This window comes from Macaca mulatta, chromosome 10 (genome assembly GCF_049350105.2).
Source record: "Macaca mulatta isolate MMU2019108-1 chromosome 10, T2T-MMU8v2.0, whole genome shotgun sequence".
Taxonomy (NCBI): Eukaryota; Metazoa; Chordata; class Mammalia; order Primates; family Cercopithecidae; genus Macaca; species Macaca mulatta.
This window is the reverse complement of record NC_133415.1, coordinates 25388076-25403497: the sequence shown is the minus strand read 5'-3', so window position 1 is coordinate 25403497 and position 15422 is coordinate 25388076. Positions and strand designations below refer to the sequence as shown.

General features: G+C 46.8%; 1 protein-coding gene across 3 annotated transcripts in view; it reads left to right on the top strand.

Moving 5' to 3' along the window:
- The first annotated feature begins 8252 nt into the window (after positions 1–8252).
- The window catches only part of SEZ6L (seizure related 6 homolog like), a 216198-nt gene continuing 209028 nt past the window's right edge, over positions 8253–15422 (top strand). For all 3 annotated transcript variants that reach the window (XM_028827921.2, XM_028827920.2, XM_028827919.2), the window contains exon 1: positions 8253–8554. In XM_028827921.2, coding sequence (XP_028683754.2) covers positions 8461–8554 — 94 coding nt within the window. In that variant the 5' untranslated portion in view covers positions 8253–8460. The remainder of the gene's footprint in view (positions 8555–15422) is intronic.

The following is a 15422-nucleotide window of genomic DNA, read 5'->3' as shown; positions in this document are numbered from 1 at the left end:
TCCACAAGCATTTGTTAAGCATCTACTATGTTCCTGGAGCATTGTTAGACACTGAATAAGCACTGTTCCTGCCCTCAAGCAGCTTGAAGTCTGGATGGCCATACAGTGAATAAACGCAATGCTTGAGAAAGCCACAGAAGTGGTGAGGAAAGAAACATCACCCAAATGCAGGAATGCGTGGGAAAGAAGCGGGTGCAGGGTCACACCTAAAGCACAACGTGGAAAAATGAATAGCAGTTTTCTCTGGTAGAGAGGTTGGGGGAAGGTGGATAGCCCAGGTACCCTGAACAGCATGAACAAACGTGGGTTGGTGAAAAAATTCTAGGGAGAAAGGACAAAATGAGGAGGGAAATTGCCTATAGGCAGGGCTATATAGCAAAGAGAGAAAGGGTAGGAGAGGAAGCCAGGTAGCAAAGGTCTTACAGCCAGGCTTAGATCCATGGGGTTCATATTATGGGAACTGGGGAGCCATGGAAGGCTGTAGGTTAAGGAGAAGCCTTTATCCTGTGCTTAAGACTTCAGGGTGTGGCTGCTGTTAAGTGCTGGGGTGTGGGGCATCTGAAGAAGAAAAAGTCTGTGCTTGGCAATTTCCTCTCAAGTAATTTTATTCCATTCCCTTCCATCATGCAGCAACCTGAAGTTATCCTGAGAACAAACGTCACTGCCATGGAAACAGTAAGAGAAACAAACAATGCGTGCACTGTATAAAATTGTCCATAAAGGCTGTTTATTTTTCATACCATTATTTTAATAGGTGGGGATGGCAGTGATGGGCTGGAGGAACAGCAGGCTTTAATGGTGCCGCTAACGTTGCCTGTTCTTACAATGACTTCAAATGCTCACAGACATTCAGCCATTGGCACTTAGATCATGTCTCTGGCTAGGAACTCCCGCTGGTTTAGAATCTCACTGCCAGGAAGCATCACCTGTTCCTGGAACTGAAAGGCAGTATGGCCAAGTGGTTATAGACTCAAGCCAGAGGTCAGACAGCCCTGGGTTCCAGTCCTCCTTCTGTCATACTTACTGATCGGTGACTGTTGGCAAATTTCATCACCCCTCCGAGCCTCTGTTTACTCATCTGCGAAGTGGAAATATAGTCGTTCATTTATTCCTCCATTTGAAAATTAACAAGACTTCACTGAAAACTTGCTATGTGCTTTGTTTTAAGGGTCCTGGCATTCATTGAGCTTAAAGTCAAGTGGGAGAACAGAGATAATATACCTGCAAACACATAAATAAGAGAGATCATTGTAGATAGTGATATAGGCTAAGAAAGATTTAAAGCCAAGGTTGTTCTCTCTGATGAGATGCCAGTCTAGCCAGCCACAGAAAGAGGAGAAAGAGCCAGCTGCTTATATATCAGAAGGAAAGGCCTTCCAGGCAGGGGCGCAGCAAGAGAAAAGTCCTGGAAAGATCTAAGATTAGAATCCTTGCAGCTGGGGCTTTATAAAAGGAGGTACGAGATAAGGCCAAATAGGGAGGAGAGACCAGATCAGATGGGTCCTATAGGATAAGGTAGGAGTTTGAGTTATAATAATACTAACCTTCTAGAGTGGTTGTAAGGATTACATGAACTATCAAGTGGTAAACTCTAAGCAGCTGCTTAAAAAAAGTCAGCTTTTACTTTCATCAAGACAACCATAGTAGAACTCATCATCTCTTGGGTCCAGTTGCTGACATCATAGAATTATTGAATTTCCGAACTGAGAGATCATTTTTCCTAATTTTTCATATGGGTGAATTAAGAATCAGAGTGGGCAAGGGACTTACAGAAGTCACACAGGACTTAGTGGTGGAGGCTCTGGGCTTTCCAATTTCCGCCCACTGTCCATTGAGCTCAAGCCCATGCCATGATCTCTATGGGGAAATTCCTTGGCTTCTGTTTCTGCTGGGTGGTACTTCCTTCTAGGGGACAGTGTGGGGTCATGAAAAACCACAGACCTGGTGCTGTGAGTGTGTGGCTTCTCCCTGTGAGCCTCGGAGGGTCCGCAGACATTAGTCCTTCTTCCCTCCTCCTGACACAGAGGCTGTCTCTGTCCTCTTGTGTCCTCCCTGGCACAGAGGCTGAGCTTTGACTGGGGAGCTGAGAGAAAGGACAGGCTATTGATCAGTAGGGACCTGACCCAGTCTGGCCTTTTCAATATTCCATACTAAGAGAGGGGTGAGATTTGAGAGGAAGTCGAAGGGCTGGAGAATGTTCCTGTAATTGAACAGAACAGTGCTGCCTCAGTTAATTTTGAGTGAGGAGGCTCACACAAAAAAAATGGGTCAGATTGACCAAGCCCCTGATGGGTTTGGAAGTTTTACTTATTCTGCAGCCTTAACCCCAGCTGGACTTTCCTCTGGGTCTAGACATCCATGAAGACACCTAATAAACCCTAAGAGAGAAGAGATTTTTCTAGTATTTGGGTTCCATTTTTCATGTACAATTTATATAATCCTTAATCGTTGCTCCTGTTTATTGAGCACCTACTACAGGCTGGGTAATCAGTTCAGCACTGAACATGCATCCCCTCTTTTACTCCCATAACAACCCTAGGAACTAGTTACTAATATTCTTCACCTTAAACGACAAGTAAATCGACTTTTAAAAGTTACTCACATAGGAGAGAGCTCTGATACGTCTGACTCCAAATAAACCTGCTGATTCCAAAGGGCACATGGACTTGTGGGGTCCCCAAACACAAAAGTCTTAGAAAAACCCATACATGTGTATCGCTGTGCTGATGCAGCCTGTTCTTTATGGACTGAAAAATGTATGTGTTACAGTTTCTAATGCCAACAGAGTGTATAAATATACACAGTATCTTTAATTGATTTTTCTTCTCACCTTTGAGGCCCAAGACCATAACCCTTAGTCAGGAAAATATCCCAGCTGGGTTTGCAGGAACTTGACTGTGGGGGCCCGATGCAATCCAATATGTTTGTCCCTCTCTTTCAGTCTCCTCCACATTCCTGATGGTGCACTGGTTTTCCTTCCTGTCTGGCCAACAAGCCTCTGGAGAATGGCCATCCATCTTATAGGCTCACTTTGTATTCTGTAAACTTTCAGTTTGAAAGTAAACGCACTGCTTCCCTGTCAAAGCTCCACTGTGCATGGGTATTTCTCAAGAGCCAGGGAGGATGGTACAGACAGACCGAGCATTTCCAAGGAAACCAAAGGGGCATAATTGCTTCTTTCCAGGTAATGTGGATGCACTGGATGGGGTCAGCTGCGTCACAGTGGATCATTTTCTTGTTAGCATCTGGCCAAAGTGATGTGAGTACCACGGGCTTCCTGAATGACGCTGCACAGGCCCATCTGCAAGTTACAAGGACCAAATTGAAAATAGATCATGGAGACACTAGTTGGATCCTCTGCCTTCCCTTGAAAGATCCACGGTGGGTTTGTCTCCTGAGACATACTATTGCTGGGACTTTTTTTTTTTCTTTTAATTTTTTTCTTATCTTTTTTTTCTTCTTATCTTTTAAGATGTCTTTTTTTTTTTTTGTATTTCATTTTTACCCTAAGACAAAATATTTTTCTCTTTTTTTCTCTCAGTGATTAAAATCTTCCCATCAACCAGATGTTCCTAAGGGAGATACACGCTGCAAGGTTTGGCAGGGCGGGGGTGTGAATAAATGTACATTGATGGAGGCAGTAGTCACTGAGCACAGGCTGTCTGATGACCTCAAAATCACGTCCCTGATTAATCATGATCTGAGTAGGCAAAGACATGGGATCACACACACGATGACAATGACTTCCATTAATTGCAATGACCCTGTTTTAGCCTCAGGACCTTGCACTGGCTGTGTTTTCCACCAGGAATGTGCTGCAATCTGCGCTTGGTGTCTGTCTCATTGTTCCTTTCTCTACTTGAATGTCTCCTATTCTAGGAACCCATCCCTGATCATTCAAAAAGAACTTGCCTCTTTTACTCTCAAATCACCTTGCTTTATCTTCCTCATCAAATTAGAGCTTTCTCAAATTCCCATTTTTAATGACTTTATGGTCTATTTCTCATCTGTACAAAATAGGCTCCAGAGAGCAAGAACTTTGTCTTGTTCACTGCTGTATCGTCAGTGCCCAGGACAGTGCCTGACATAGGCACTATCCTAAGTGCTTTATAATGATTGTGTCATTGATTGCTAAATGATAGCCTTTTGTTGAAATCATTACTGGAAGTTTAATTCAGTTGTTCAAAATCATAGCACTGTTAGTAGCAGATCAACCATTCAAATTGAGGCTGGTTGGGTTTGAAGGCCCAGGCTTTTAACCACTCTGCTAAACTGCCTCCCCTGGCATACAGCATTAATTTTGGAAGCGATCTGGGCCCTTGTGTTGCCAGACTTCACTAGACTGTCAGCCCTGGAGAGCCAGAGACAGAGTCTGTTGCATCCACAGCACTCAGCACTGTTTGCCACATGGTAGCCATTCAATAAATAGTAAATGCTCAAACAGTATTTGTAGATAGATGGACAGATGGGTGAGTGGGTGGGTGGTTGAGTGAATGGACGGGTGGATGAATGGATGAATGGAAGGGAGGAAGGAAAGAAGAAAAGAAAGGGAGGAAAGAAGGAAGGGTAGGTAGAGGGATAGATGAATTGTTGGATGGATGCATGGGCTAATGAATATAGGGATAAATAGGTGGGTGTGTAGATAGGTGGGTAGATGAATAGGGAAACAGAGTCCCAGAGAGACTGGTGACTCACTTAATATCACACAACACTAGTCTTTAGTCCATCAGTTCATGGGATCTTCTCTATAACCCTAGGAAACAAGTGCCATAATACCCCCTCATCCACGAGGATATTATTATCCATTTATGTCGATCACTCCATGTGATAAGTGTTATTTTTATCCCTACTTCTCAGAAGAGGAAAATAAAGCTCAGAGAGGTTAAGTAACTTGCCCTTGTCATCCTATAAGGAAGAGGTGAGGCTAGGATATAACCCTTTGTCACTATTGTACTAATTTTAACCACATAAGAGCTGATGCCCTGTTTATCACATGACAAAATATAAGGTGAATAGAATTGTAGGCACACATCATCTAATCAGCAGAGAAACTAAAATTATCTCCCCAGCAGCTTTGGGTAGCAGGAAGCTCACCCTGACACTAGAATCTAGGCAGGAAGTGCCCTGTTAGACCACAAACGTCACTGCCATGGAAAGAGTAAAAGGTAAAATGTAAACCAAGTGTATGATATCGAGCAAGTTACTTTGCCTCCCTGGACCTCAGTTTTCTCATCTGTAAAATGGCTATCAAAATTGTGATTGCAGATTTTCATCTGCAAACTGTTCTAGTCCCTTTCAGAATTCTATTTCTATTATGCTATTTCTTCTTCCAAAAATAGTCTTGATATTGCTCCTAAATAATCACTTCACCTTCCCAACATCACAATCTCAGATAATCGGGTCTGTGTCCCATTTTCTGAAGACTTTTCTCTGTGCCTTGTTTCAGCCAGCAAATGGAATGGGTAAATCTCTGCCCATATGTTCCGTGGGTTCATGGTTTACAGTGTCATTTCTTCTACATAAGACACCTGCATGCAAGCAATGCTCTAGAAGTTCAATGTACTTACCAAAGTGAGTAACCTCAGTGATGGACTTTTAGTGATTGTGGCCCTTCTGGTAGTGAGGAGGGGTTGAAGCTTCAGGAGGTAGCAACCAAATCATAGTACAGAGGCAGCCACCAAATTTCTGGGAAGTAGCCTGTGAAAGTTCTGGCTCTGTAATCGGGGCTGGCCTTGAATCTGCCAAATCCCACTGCTGCCTGACTGAGTGACCTTGGCTGGGTTGGGACCCTCCACAAAAAATCAGATACTTATCTGTCAGATGGCAATAACCACACCTCATTATCAGGATGATTATGAAATTGAAATGAGGGACCGTGCTCAGTGTGGGACAGCACCTGGCAAACAGTGGATTCTTTATACAATAGTTTCCTTTTCAGTTGGGTTGTTTGGTTTTATTTTCTTGTAAATTTGTTTAAGTTCCTTATAGATGCTGGATATTAGACCTTTGCAGATGCATAGTTTGCAAAAATCTTCTCCCATTCTGTAGGTTGTCTGACATTACTGGGTATATACCCAAAGGAATATAAATTATTCCATTATAAAGACACATGCACACGTATGTTCATTGCAGCATTATTCACAAGAGCAGAGACGTGGAATCAACCTAAATGCTCATCAATGAATGAGAATATACATATGGTACATATACACCATGGAATACTATGCAGCCATAAAAAAGAATGAGAGCACGTTCTTTGCAAAAACATGAATGGAACTGAAGACCATTATCCTCAGCACACTAATGCAGGAACAGAAAACCAAATATCACAAGTTCTCACTTATAGATGGGAGTTAAATGATGAGAGCACACAGACACATAGAGGGGAACAATACACATAGGGGCCTACTAGAGGGTGGACGGCAGGAGGAGGGAGAGGATCAGAAAAAAATAACTATTGAGTACTAGGCTTAATACCTAGGTGATGAAATCATCTGTACAACAAACTCCCATGACACAAGTTTGCACACATAACAAACCTGCACACGTACCCCTGAACCTAAGAATTAAAAATAGTTTCCTTGCCTCCAAGTATGGAGCTAACCTATCTCTTTTTTTTTTCTCTCGCTCACTTTCTTCCCTTTCACCTCTTCCTCCATCTTCCTTGCTTCTTTATGCTTCCATTGAACAAGTCTCACTGAGCATCCACTGCATGCTAGCACTATACTATACAGAGCCTGAGTGTACAGCCACAAACAAACAGGCAAGGTCACTCCACAGAGAGCTGGCAGCTTCATACAGTAAAGCATAGAGTGCTTCATCTTCTCCAAAGGAGAAATCAGCCCTCCTGCACCCCTGCCTCAGCCACCTTTATAAAAACCAGTTAGGTTTACTGCCAGGAATGGAAACCTCTTGCAGCCAAGGATAGGATTTTATGGGGGATTCTCTGTCCCCCAAAGCCTGAGGCAGGTCTGGGCCTATAGTGAGTGGCCTGTAAAAGAGCATTGTTTCAAAGAGTAAATGGGGAAGCTCTGGGTGTGGAGAGTCTTCTGAAACCCTGGGCCAGAGTGCCCCCGCCTTTCCTCCTCCATCCAGTGTTCACCTCCCCCACCCATTCTTTCTAGGGACTCCCGGCTCCACCACGCTGCTAAAGACATATTCCTCCCCCTGTTGCTGCCTGCAACCTTCTCTCCATCTGCTCTCTCTGCCTGTTCAGGCTGCAGTGTGTAGATAGTATGGCAAGGTAGGGTAGTGGGAGGAGGACAGCTTCTAAATTGGGTGAGAGGCCTGCAAAGCCTGACCGGTCTGCCAAGGCTAGGCGGGGAGGGACAGTCAGTCTCCAGGACTGTGCAGAAGCTTGTCCCCACCTAGCTCTCCGCCAACGTCTGTCCCCAAGTATCTGCTTGTCTCCCTCATTGATTGTCCCTCACTATCTCTGTTTGTGGAGAAAAGACACGTTGCTTGAGAATCAGGCCTGGGCAAGAGTGCGGCCGAGGTGGGCCTTGCAGTCCTGCTCAGCTGGGGAAGCAGGTACAGGAAGAGGTAAGGGGCTGACCTGAGAGGAAGCCTCTCAGCTCTAGTGGCCTGCCGGCAGTGGGGTTATGGGAGACCGGGCTCAGATTAAAAAGTAGAGATGGATCTTAATTTAGAGTTCGTGATTGGGCTTCAGAGGGGTCCAGACCCCTCCTGTTAGGTTGCAGCCACAATTTTGTGGCTATGTGTAGTGTTCTGGTAGATTCACAGATCTCACCGGATCCACAGAGTTACAGACTTTCTAGGTTATGGGGACTCACTTTGGAAGCAGCGGGGCCCTGGCGGGGAAGCAGGCTGGCTGGATCCCAGAGGGGCCTGGAGAGAACTGGAACTGGGATGTATCTGGAAGGCTGAGCAGGCAATGGAAAGCTCCGGGCTGCTCATAAGCTCGGTTTCCAGGCCTCCATCTCACCGTCTGGAAAATGGTCCGGGTGCTCTCCAGCCTGGCCTGGCCAGGCAGGGCTGCTGGGAGTGTCAGCAGAGAGAGAAAACGCTCGGCTCCCAGGACGCAAAGGGAATTGGCTTTAAACTTTGCAGGGCCGACGGGCCGGCGGCCAGAGGAGGCGGCTGGCACCCCCGGCGCCGCCGCGGCCCCTCCAGCCTGCTGCCCGCTCGCCCGCCCCCTCCCTCCCTGCACTCGCTCGGCACAGACTCGGCCCCAGCCCCCTCCCTCCTCCCGCTCGCTCCACGCTCGTTCGCTCGCTCGCCGGCTCCTCCTCACTCGCCCGCCCGCGCCCGGCGCAGCTCGGCCAGAGCGACCGCGGGGCTGAGCGCGCGTCCGCTCGGGGGGCTCCGGAAGCTGCCCCGGCCCGCGGCCCCCTCCCTCGCTCCCGCCTCCCCTTCCTAGCTCACCGCTGCCTTCCTTTCCCGGCTCCCGCGCCGTCCGCCCGCCCCGCAGCCCGCGGCTCCGCGCCCCCTGCAGCCACGATGCCCGCGGCCCGGCCGCCAGCCGCGGGACTCGGCGGGATCTCGCTGTTCCTGGCTCTGCTCCTGGGGAGCCCGGCGGCAGCGCTGGAGAGAGGTAAGCGCCCCGAGGGGCGGGGCGGGCAGGGGGCAAAGTTGCCGGGAGAGCGGGGCCGCCAGGGGTCGGGGCTGACCAAGGCGACTCAGGCACCACCCGCCGGGATGGGGAGCGGTGGTGGCTGCCCAAATTCGGGGCTAGGAACCGCGCGTCCCCTTGGCCCGGGCTGATGGAAGTGTGGAGGTGGGGATGTGTTGAAGGACTCGGGCGCTTCCCTGCTTCGGCTGTGGGCTCCCTTTCGGTCTTCCCCGGCTGTGAGGCTGATTCTCCTTTGCAGCCAAAGAGGATCTCCTTGGAGTGGGGTCGCCTCCAAACCCCAAATTCCCGGAGCTTCTCTGCAACCGCACCCGGGGCTGGGTGCCAGATAATTCTCTTCCTCTCGGGGAGAGGACAGGAAGGCGGGTGAGCAGCTGACCCACCCTGCAACTGAGGACTAGACTCAAACAGTGCATTTGCCGCTCCCCCACGACACCTCAGAAACCCTTGACTCCTTTGGTTCAGGCTGCCCCGAGGGGCTGTGTTCCTGGATTGATCTCAGCCAAGCGTCAGGATACCGGACTTGGGTGTGGCTTTCGCCAGAGGCCGGTGGAGGGGGTTGAGGGCTCTGAGAACTTGGTAGGAGAGGGAGAAGAGATATTAGTTAGCAGTTGGGAACCTGAACGGACTCCCCTCTACTCTCTTCCCGACAGCCTAGCATCTCTGATCACTGTTAGGAATGGGGGTGGGGGGTGTTAGTTTCACCTACCACGTGTTTGCTGAATGGGAAGAGGGGCCCAAGTTTAGTAGAGAATGACAGCTCCTCCTTCTCAGACCTGGAGCCATACCCTCTGTCCACCCCGGTAAGGTACCCCAGGAAAAGTTATGGGTCGGGGAGAGGGCCAGATAGAGAGAGGGGTGCAACGCCTAACTCACCCAAAGCTAACCCTCAGAGCTTCGGGGCTTTTCTCAGGCACCTTGGAGACCCGAAAGTCAATGGGAGCGTTAGTTGGCCACCGGACCCGGCCTTCTTGCAAGGTCTAACTCCAGTTCCCAGAAATGCGCTCCTCACGTGTAAAAAAGCAGGCAGCTGCAGGGTCTGCCCAGGCTGAAGACAGAGGGAGAGCGGGCACTGTGCTCATCTGGGGCACCGCCTCTGTCATTTGCACCGTCTTGACTCAGAGTTGGGGGACTGGCGGTGTTCTTTCCCGGGCAGTTCTGGACCCCTAGCGCGCACACACCTGCTTTCAGCACCAAAGGCCCTGGACAGCTCTCCGCTCCATGGGCCCGGGCTCTGGGTTCCTTTCCCTTCAACCTTTCCCGGTGGCCTGGAGTGCCCCCCTCAGCATAAATCAGGCATTTTATCCCCCATCTCCCCGTCTTTTTAAATGTAGAGCCCGGAGTGCAGAGCAAAGGAAATTATTCATCACCTTTTGTTTAACAAAGCATATCATTGAAGAACCCCCTCCCCTTTTTTTTATGAGGCCATGATATCCACAGTTTACACCAGGTCTGGACAATTTCTCTGGGAAAGATAGGGAAAGAGATTTGGTTTAAACACATCGTTTCCACCACAGCATGGCCTTTCTTAATTAGCTGTCTCTTTCTAACAATGGCTTGGTGGCCTTGAACTGAGTCCAGCTCTCCCTCCCCCACCCCCTTTTGAATCTGTGTTGTGACTAACACACATACAAAAAGAGCCTGAAGCTACGCGGCAGCTTACTGGATTTTCTAAAGCAGCTCTACCTTTGAGGACTCCACTCTCCAATACACCACCTTGCAGGGAAAAAAAAAAAAAAAAATTGTCTTAATGGCACGTATTGAATTGTCATCTAAGACAAGGATTTCCTATTCTGTTTCCTTCACTGGCTTCAAACACATTGTAAAAGCAGGGGGATACTTGCGTGTGTTTAATTTTTAAGACAGTTCATACTATTTTTCCAACTGCTCAACACTATGGCTAGCCAGCATATTTTTTAAATTAACTTCAGGTCACCACCAAATTAAAGTCAAGTGATGTGCTACTTCAGAAAGCTCATTAATAACTGTGTGGTTCTGATTCTGAGTCATAAGGAAGGAGTGAGATTGGCCAATGAGCACTGCCGAGTCTGGTGGTGCATTTGGAGACAATTGACCTTCCACGATAAGTTCTGTTTTTAATATAAAGCCCAACATCCACTCAGATGGAGAACCATTCACCTAACTCATTGTTGCAAACTAGTTCTTCTGTTTGTGGTGGAGTGAGGGGATTTGTAAATACTCAAAAGGGACTTGTTGCTACATTCTTATGCAGGTCACGTGGTTCTCTGGGCCATTTCGCTGTAAGGCATGAATAAGTATAAAGTATAACTTGTTTTTGAAGAGACTCCTTATTGTCTAAGATATGCACATGGGGAATAATTGTAGCTGCGTGCTAAGACTGCAGAGTCTAAGTATAATTTCTTTTCTTTTTCTCTTGAATTAATAAGGCAAATTCAGTATTGCTCAATAAGACTCAGATTTGCTGCTTCCCCAGTCTCTAACGTGTGTTGTTGTTAGATTCACTTAAAGACTATTTTCATTACGGATTGGCATTATTTTCCGTAGACTTTTGCCCGTTCCTGCCAGGGGCCACCTTACCTAAGCTTGAGAGATTCATCTTGTGTTCATATGGCTCAGTTGGGTATTAGGAAAATAATGTTACATTCCTTTTCTTCCCCTTCCAAGGCAAAAGGATATTTTCGATCAGAGTGGCTTGTTTTCTTATTTTTGCTTACAAGTCCATTCCTGCAAGCTGTTCAAACGGGCTCAATTTACTGGCCCTCCTATACTGTCCAGAGACAATTTCTCCAATATACCCACTGTGCAGACCTCCACTAGGGGCGCTCCAAGCTATAATTGGCGACTAAGGGCAGAAGAGAGGGGAATTCTGACCTGTGGGATAACCAGGTGTGTGCAACACCAAAGGTCAGCAGAATGGAGCTCTTCTCAGCCTGGAGGCCTTGCCATCATCTCTCCCCTCCCTCTTTCTGCTTACTACATTTGATTCCTGTTTCTCAAAGAAAAATTATTGGTCACTCTTGACACATGCAGTGAAAAAGAGAAAGAAAAGATAAAAAGCCAGGAGAATGCTCCAAGGAAAGTGTCGATCCAACTGCCCTTTTTGTATTTTTATAGTTTCCTTCATGAAGTCAAACTGCAAAACATCCAAGAGACTGTGGCAAGGCAGTTCTGGGGAGTTTGACTGAGCTGGGCACTGGAATGAGATTTATAAAGTCCAGGAAAATAAGTGTAGCTCCATAATTAGAGTGACCTGGGTCCAGAGGCCAGATCCACTGTTTGTTAATGCATGGCCTTCAGCAGAACTATTTTATCTCAACTTCCATTTCACCATCTAAGGAGTGGGGGCAGGGGAAGGAGGACTGATGATACCAGCCTGGAAGGATGGTTGCAGGGATTACATAATGCATGTAAAAGCAGCTGGCACAGAGTAGGTACTCAAGTAGTGTTTTCTTTCCCTGCTTTCCAAAGGGCAAACTGCTCCTATTAGTAGACACCAAGAAAACAAATCTCTGCGATTGGCATGAAGCAGATGTTGGTGTCAATATTGGGATAATTCAGGCTAAAGTAGAAAGGGGTGGGAGGGGGATAATGAGTAGCTCCAGTTACCTGTATTCTCATCTTTGGCAGATGAGAATTTGACATTGCCTGGTACAGACACCCTTCCCATCCAAACTCTCATGCTGTTTCTTTTTGAACCTCAATATTACCGTCAGGAATCAGAGTTCCTGGTACTGGAGATCGAGCAGATGCAGGATAGCAGGTTAATGGTTGGAAATAAGACATAAGAAGCAAGTCTTCCGGAAGAAGACATTTGCCCTTTCATTCATTCATTTGAATTTACCGAGCACTTCCTATGTGTCTTAGTTCAGCCTGCTATAACAAAAATGCCTTAGATAGGGTGGTTTAAACAACAGAAATTTGTTTCTCACATTTCTGGAGGCTGGAAAGTCCAAGCTCAGAGCGCCAGCAGACTCAGTATCTGGTGAGCGTCTGTCATCTCTCTTTCTGCTTTGCAGACAGCCACTTCCTAGCTAAATTCTCATATGGCCAATAGGGACAGAGAGCCCTGGTCTCCTCATCTTAGAAGTGAACTAATCCTTATCATGGAGGCCCTATCTTTATGACTTCATTTTAATCTAATTAATTCCCAAAGGCTTCACCTCCAAATGTCATTACATTGGGGATAAGGCCATCAACATATTGATTTGGGGGGACACAGACATTCGATCTATAGCACTATGCATGCGGTAGACCTTGTGTTGGGTGCTGGAGAATTATAATATGATAAGGCTCCTGCCCCAGTAATGGCAGCCTAGCAAGAGACATCTGCAGGTAAACTACTACCATCCATGCCATGTGGTGAGTGCTTTGGGGGGCGGGGGGGATATCGGAGATCTATGGGACCTCACGTGGATGTGTTTAATTCTCACCAGGGGTGGTCAGTGAAGGCTTCCTGGAGCAGGTAGCATTTGAGCTGGCCCTGAAGGGGATGTGACAGGTACCAGCAGCCAGAGGAGAAATTTCTACAGTAGGATAGGGAAAATCCTGAAGGCTTCACTCTCAGAACACATCACACCCCCGCGGAATTGGAGAGAGGAAACAGAGGAGCGAGTGGGAGGAGAAAGTAGGCAGGTGCACATGCTCACGCTCAAAAAAAAAAAAGAGAATCTGTCGGACCTGCCTGTCCTCCCTGCTCTGCCCTGAACTTCACGGGCTGGGTAGATGAGAGCTGGAACAAAGGACTTTGAGCCGCGGTGTTCGCTATTGTCCACTAGAGGTTGTGATGACACCGAAGGAATCTTCTCGGAAGGCAGCGAGGCCCAGCTGCTGAGCACAGACAGCATCACACAGCCCTGGGTAAACACTGCTTTAGTGGATTTGCATGTTTGCATAATCCTCTGGTTACTGTAGTTCCTTAGAAGCATCCCTTTGGTGGCTGTGACAATAGGGAGCAGGGCAGGGAATAGAACTGCTTTGAGGAGAGGGTGAAAGGATGGTGAGTTGGGAGGAGGTCAGTGGACCCACGTGATATAATTTACTAGAACATGGCAAGGACTGAGTTTAAGCAATGCAAACAGCATTTATTGAGTGTTGATTTTGTTCCAAGCCTTATAAATAAGTGGTTTATATGGATGTGTGCAGAGAATCCTCACAATAGCCCATGAGAGAGATGCAGTTGTTATCTGCATTGTATGGACTGGGGAAACTGGGGTACTGAGAGGTTAAGCAATGTGCCTAGCATTACAAAACCAAGAAAGGGATTGAAGTCCAGCCTCAAACCCAGGCTGGTGTCAGAATCATAACATCAAGTCCCACTACTACCTTTTATATCCTGCATTCCCCAAGACCATGTACAGATTCTGATGGTTCACAGGAAGGGATGATGTGTGTTTGCCAGATGCGCATGGGATGTGTACTCAATGCCTAACACCGTCCCTGGCACACATAGCAAGCATTTAAGTAAAGCTGGTCAAATTGAAGTGAGTCATAAGGTTAAACAGGTTACAATTTTATTTGTAGGCAACTAATTCACAATCATTATAGTTAGTGAGCCTTTACTATATCTCAGGCACTTACATTGGTTATTTTAATTAATTTTAATAATATCATTTCATTTTTTAGATGAGGAAACCAAGCCTTAGAGAAGCTGAGTTATGCATAGGCAAGGTTTAAATCCATGGTGCCTTCCAAGCTTTGTCCTTTTGCATTTCTAAATGAAATGTGCGAGAAAGACCCTTTCACCATTAATGTGCAGATAGTCTGGATGGGTGAGTGCACCAAACTCCAAAGACTGACAGGACAGAGACCAAAACCAACCTTCAGTAGTTCCCAGAAAAGATGAACATAGGGATTGTTCTTTCTAGTCAAGGAAAGGAGAAAACCTCATAAAAGAGAGTGAGTAGACTAACTGGTTCATCGGTTGGCACCGAAATGATGTGACTGTTTGCAATTTCTCAAGTTTCCAGGTCACCCAACCATTAACGGATAACTCACACTGTATAAAATTGGTTTCTGTAAGTCCCTAAATTCAGGACCTAAGCTAAACCATTTCCTATCTATGAGTCTCAATTTTTCCTTCTGTGAGATGGATCACAATAATCACTACCACATTAATAAAGCTGTCCTCACAGGGCTGGGATGGTACAAGAGGGTTAAGATGCTTTGCACATACTAAGAAATCAAGCCTTGAGGAAGTAAGTGCTGGCATGGAAGGCCGAAGACCTCAAACACCCGCATGTGCTTCTTCCTGGGCTTGTTACAGCCAGCGTTATAGCAAATATAACACTGCTATTTGCCATTTATTGTGGGCCTACTCTGTGCCAGGAGGCTGTCTTTGTGTTTATCCTGTATTCACTTATTTGATCCTCATTCATTCCTATCAGATGATATGATAAACTAGATTTTACAGACAAGGCAACTGAGTCAAAACGGTATAAGCACTCAGGGTCTCATGGGCAATGAGCGATGGAGTCAGGATTCAACCCCATAACTCTTTGATTCCAAAGCCCACACTTGTTCCAGATACTGTGGCATGAAGATGTGGGTATCACATAGCACAGAGCAAAATGGAAATGGAGAACTGATGCAAGCCTGGAGATCAAGGTGGTTTGACAGGACTCCAGGAGGGGAGATGCTTTCTCATCCAGTGGCAAATGCCAGGTGTCCCAAGTCAGTTTTCCGAGACAGAAAACAGTTTATCCCAGCCTCTTCCATACCTACTTTGAGGGCTTGTGTGTGAGCCCTATTCTCATCTTACTCATGCTATTCCTGCAGCCTGGACTGTCATCCTAGAGGAGCACATAGCTGGTTGTGTAGAGAGGACTAAATTAAATTCCCAACTGGCTTACTT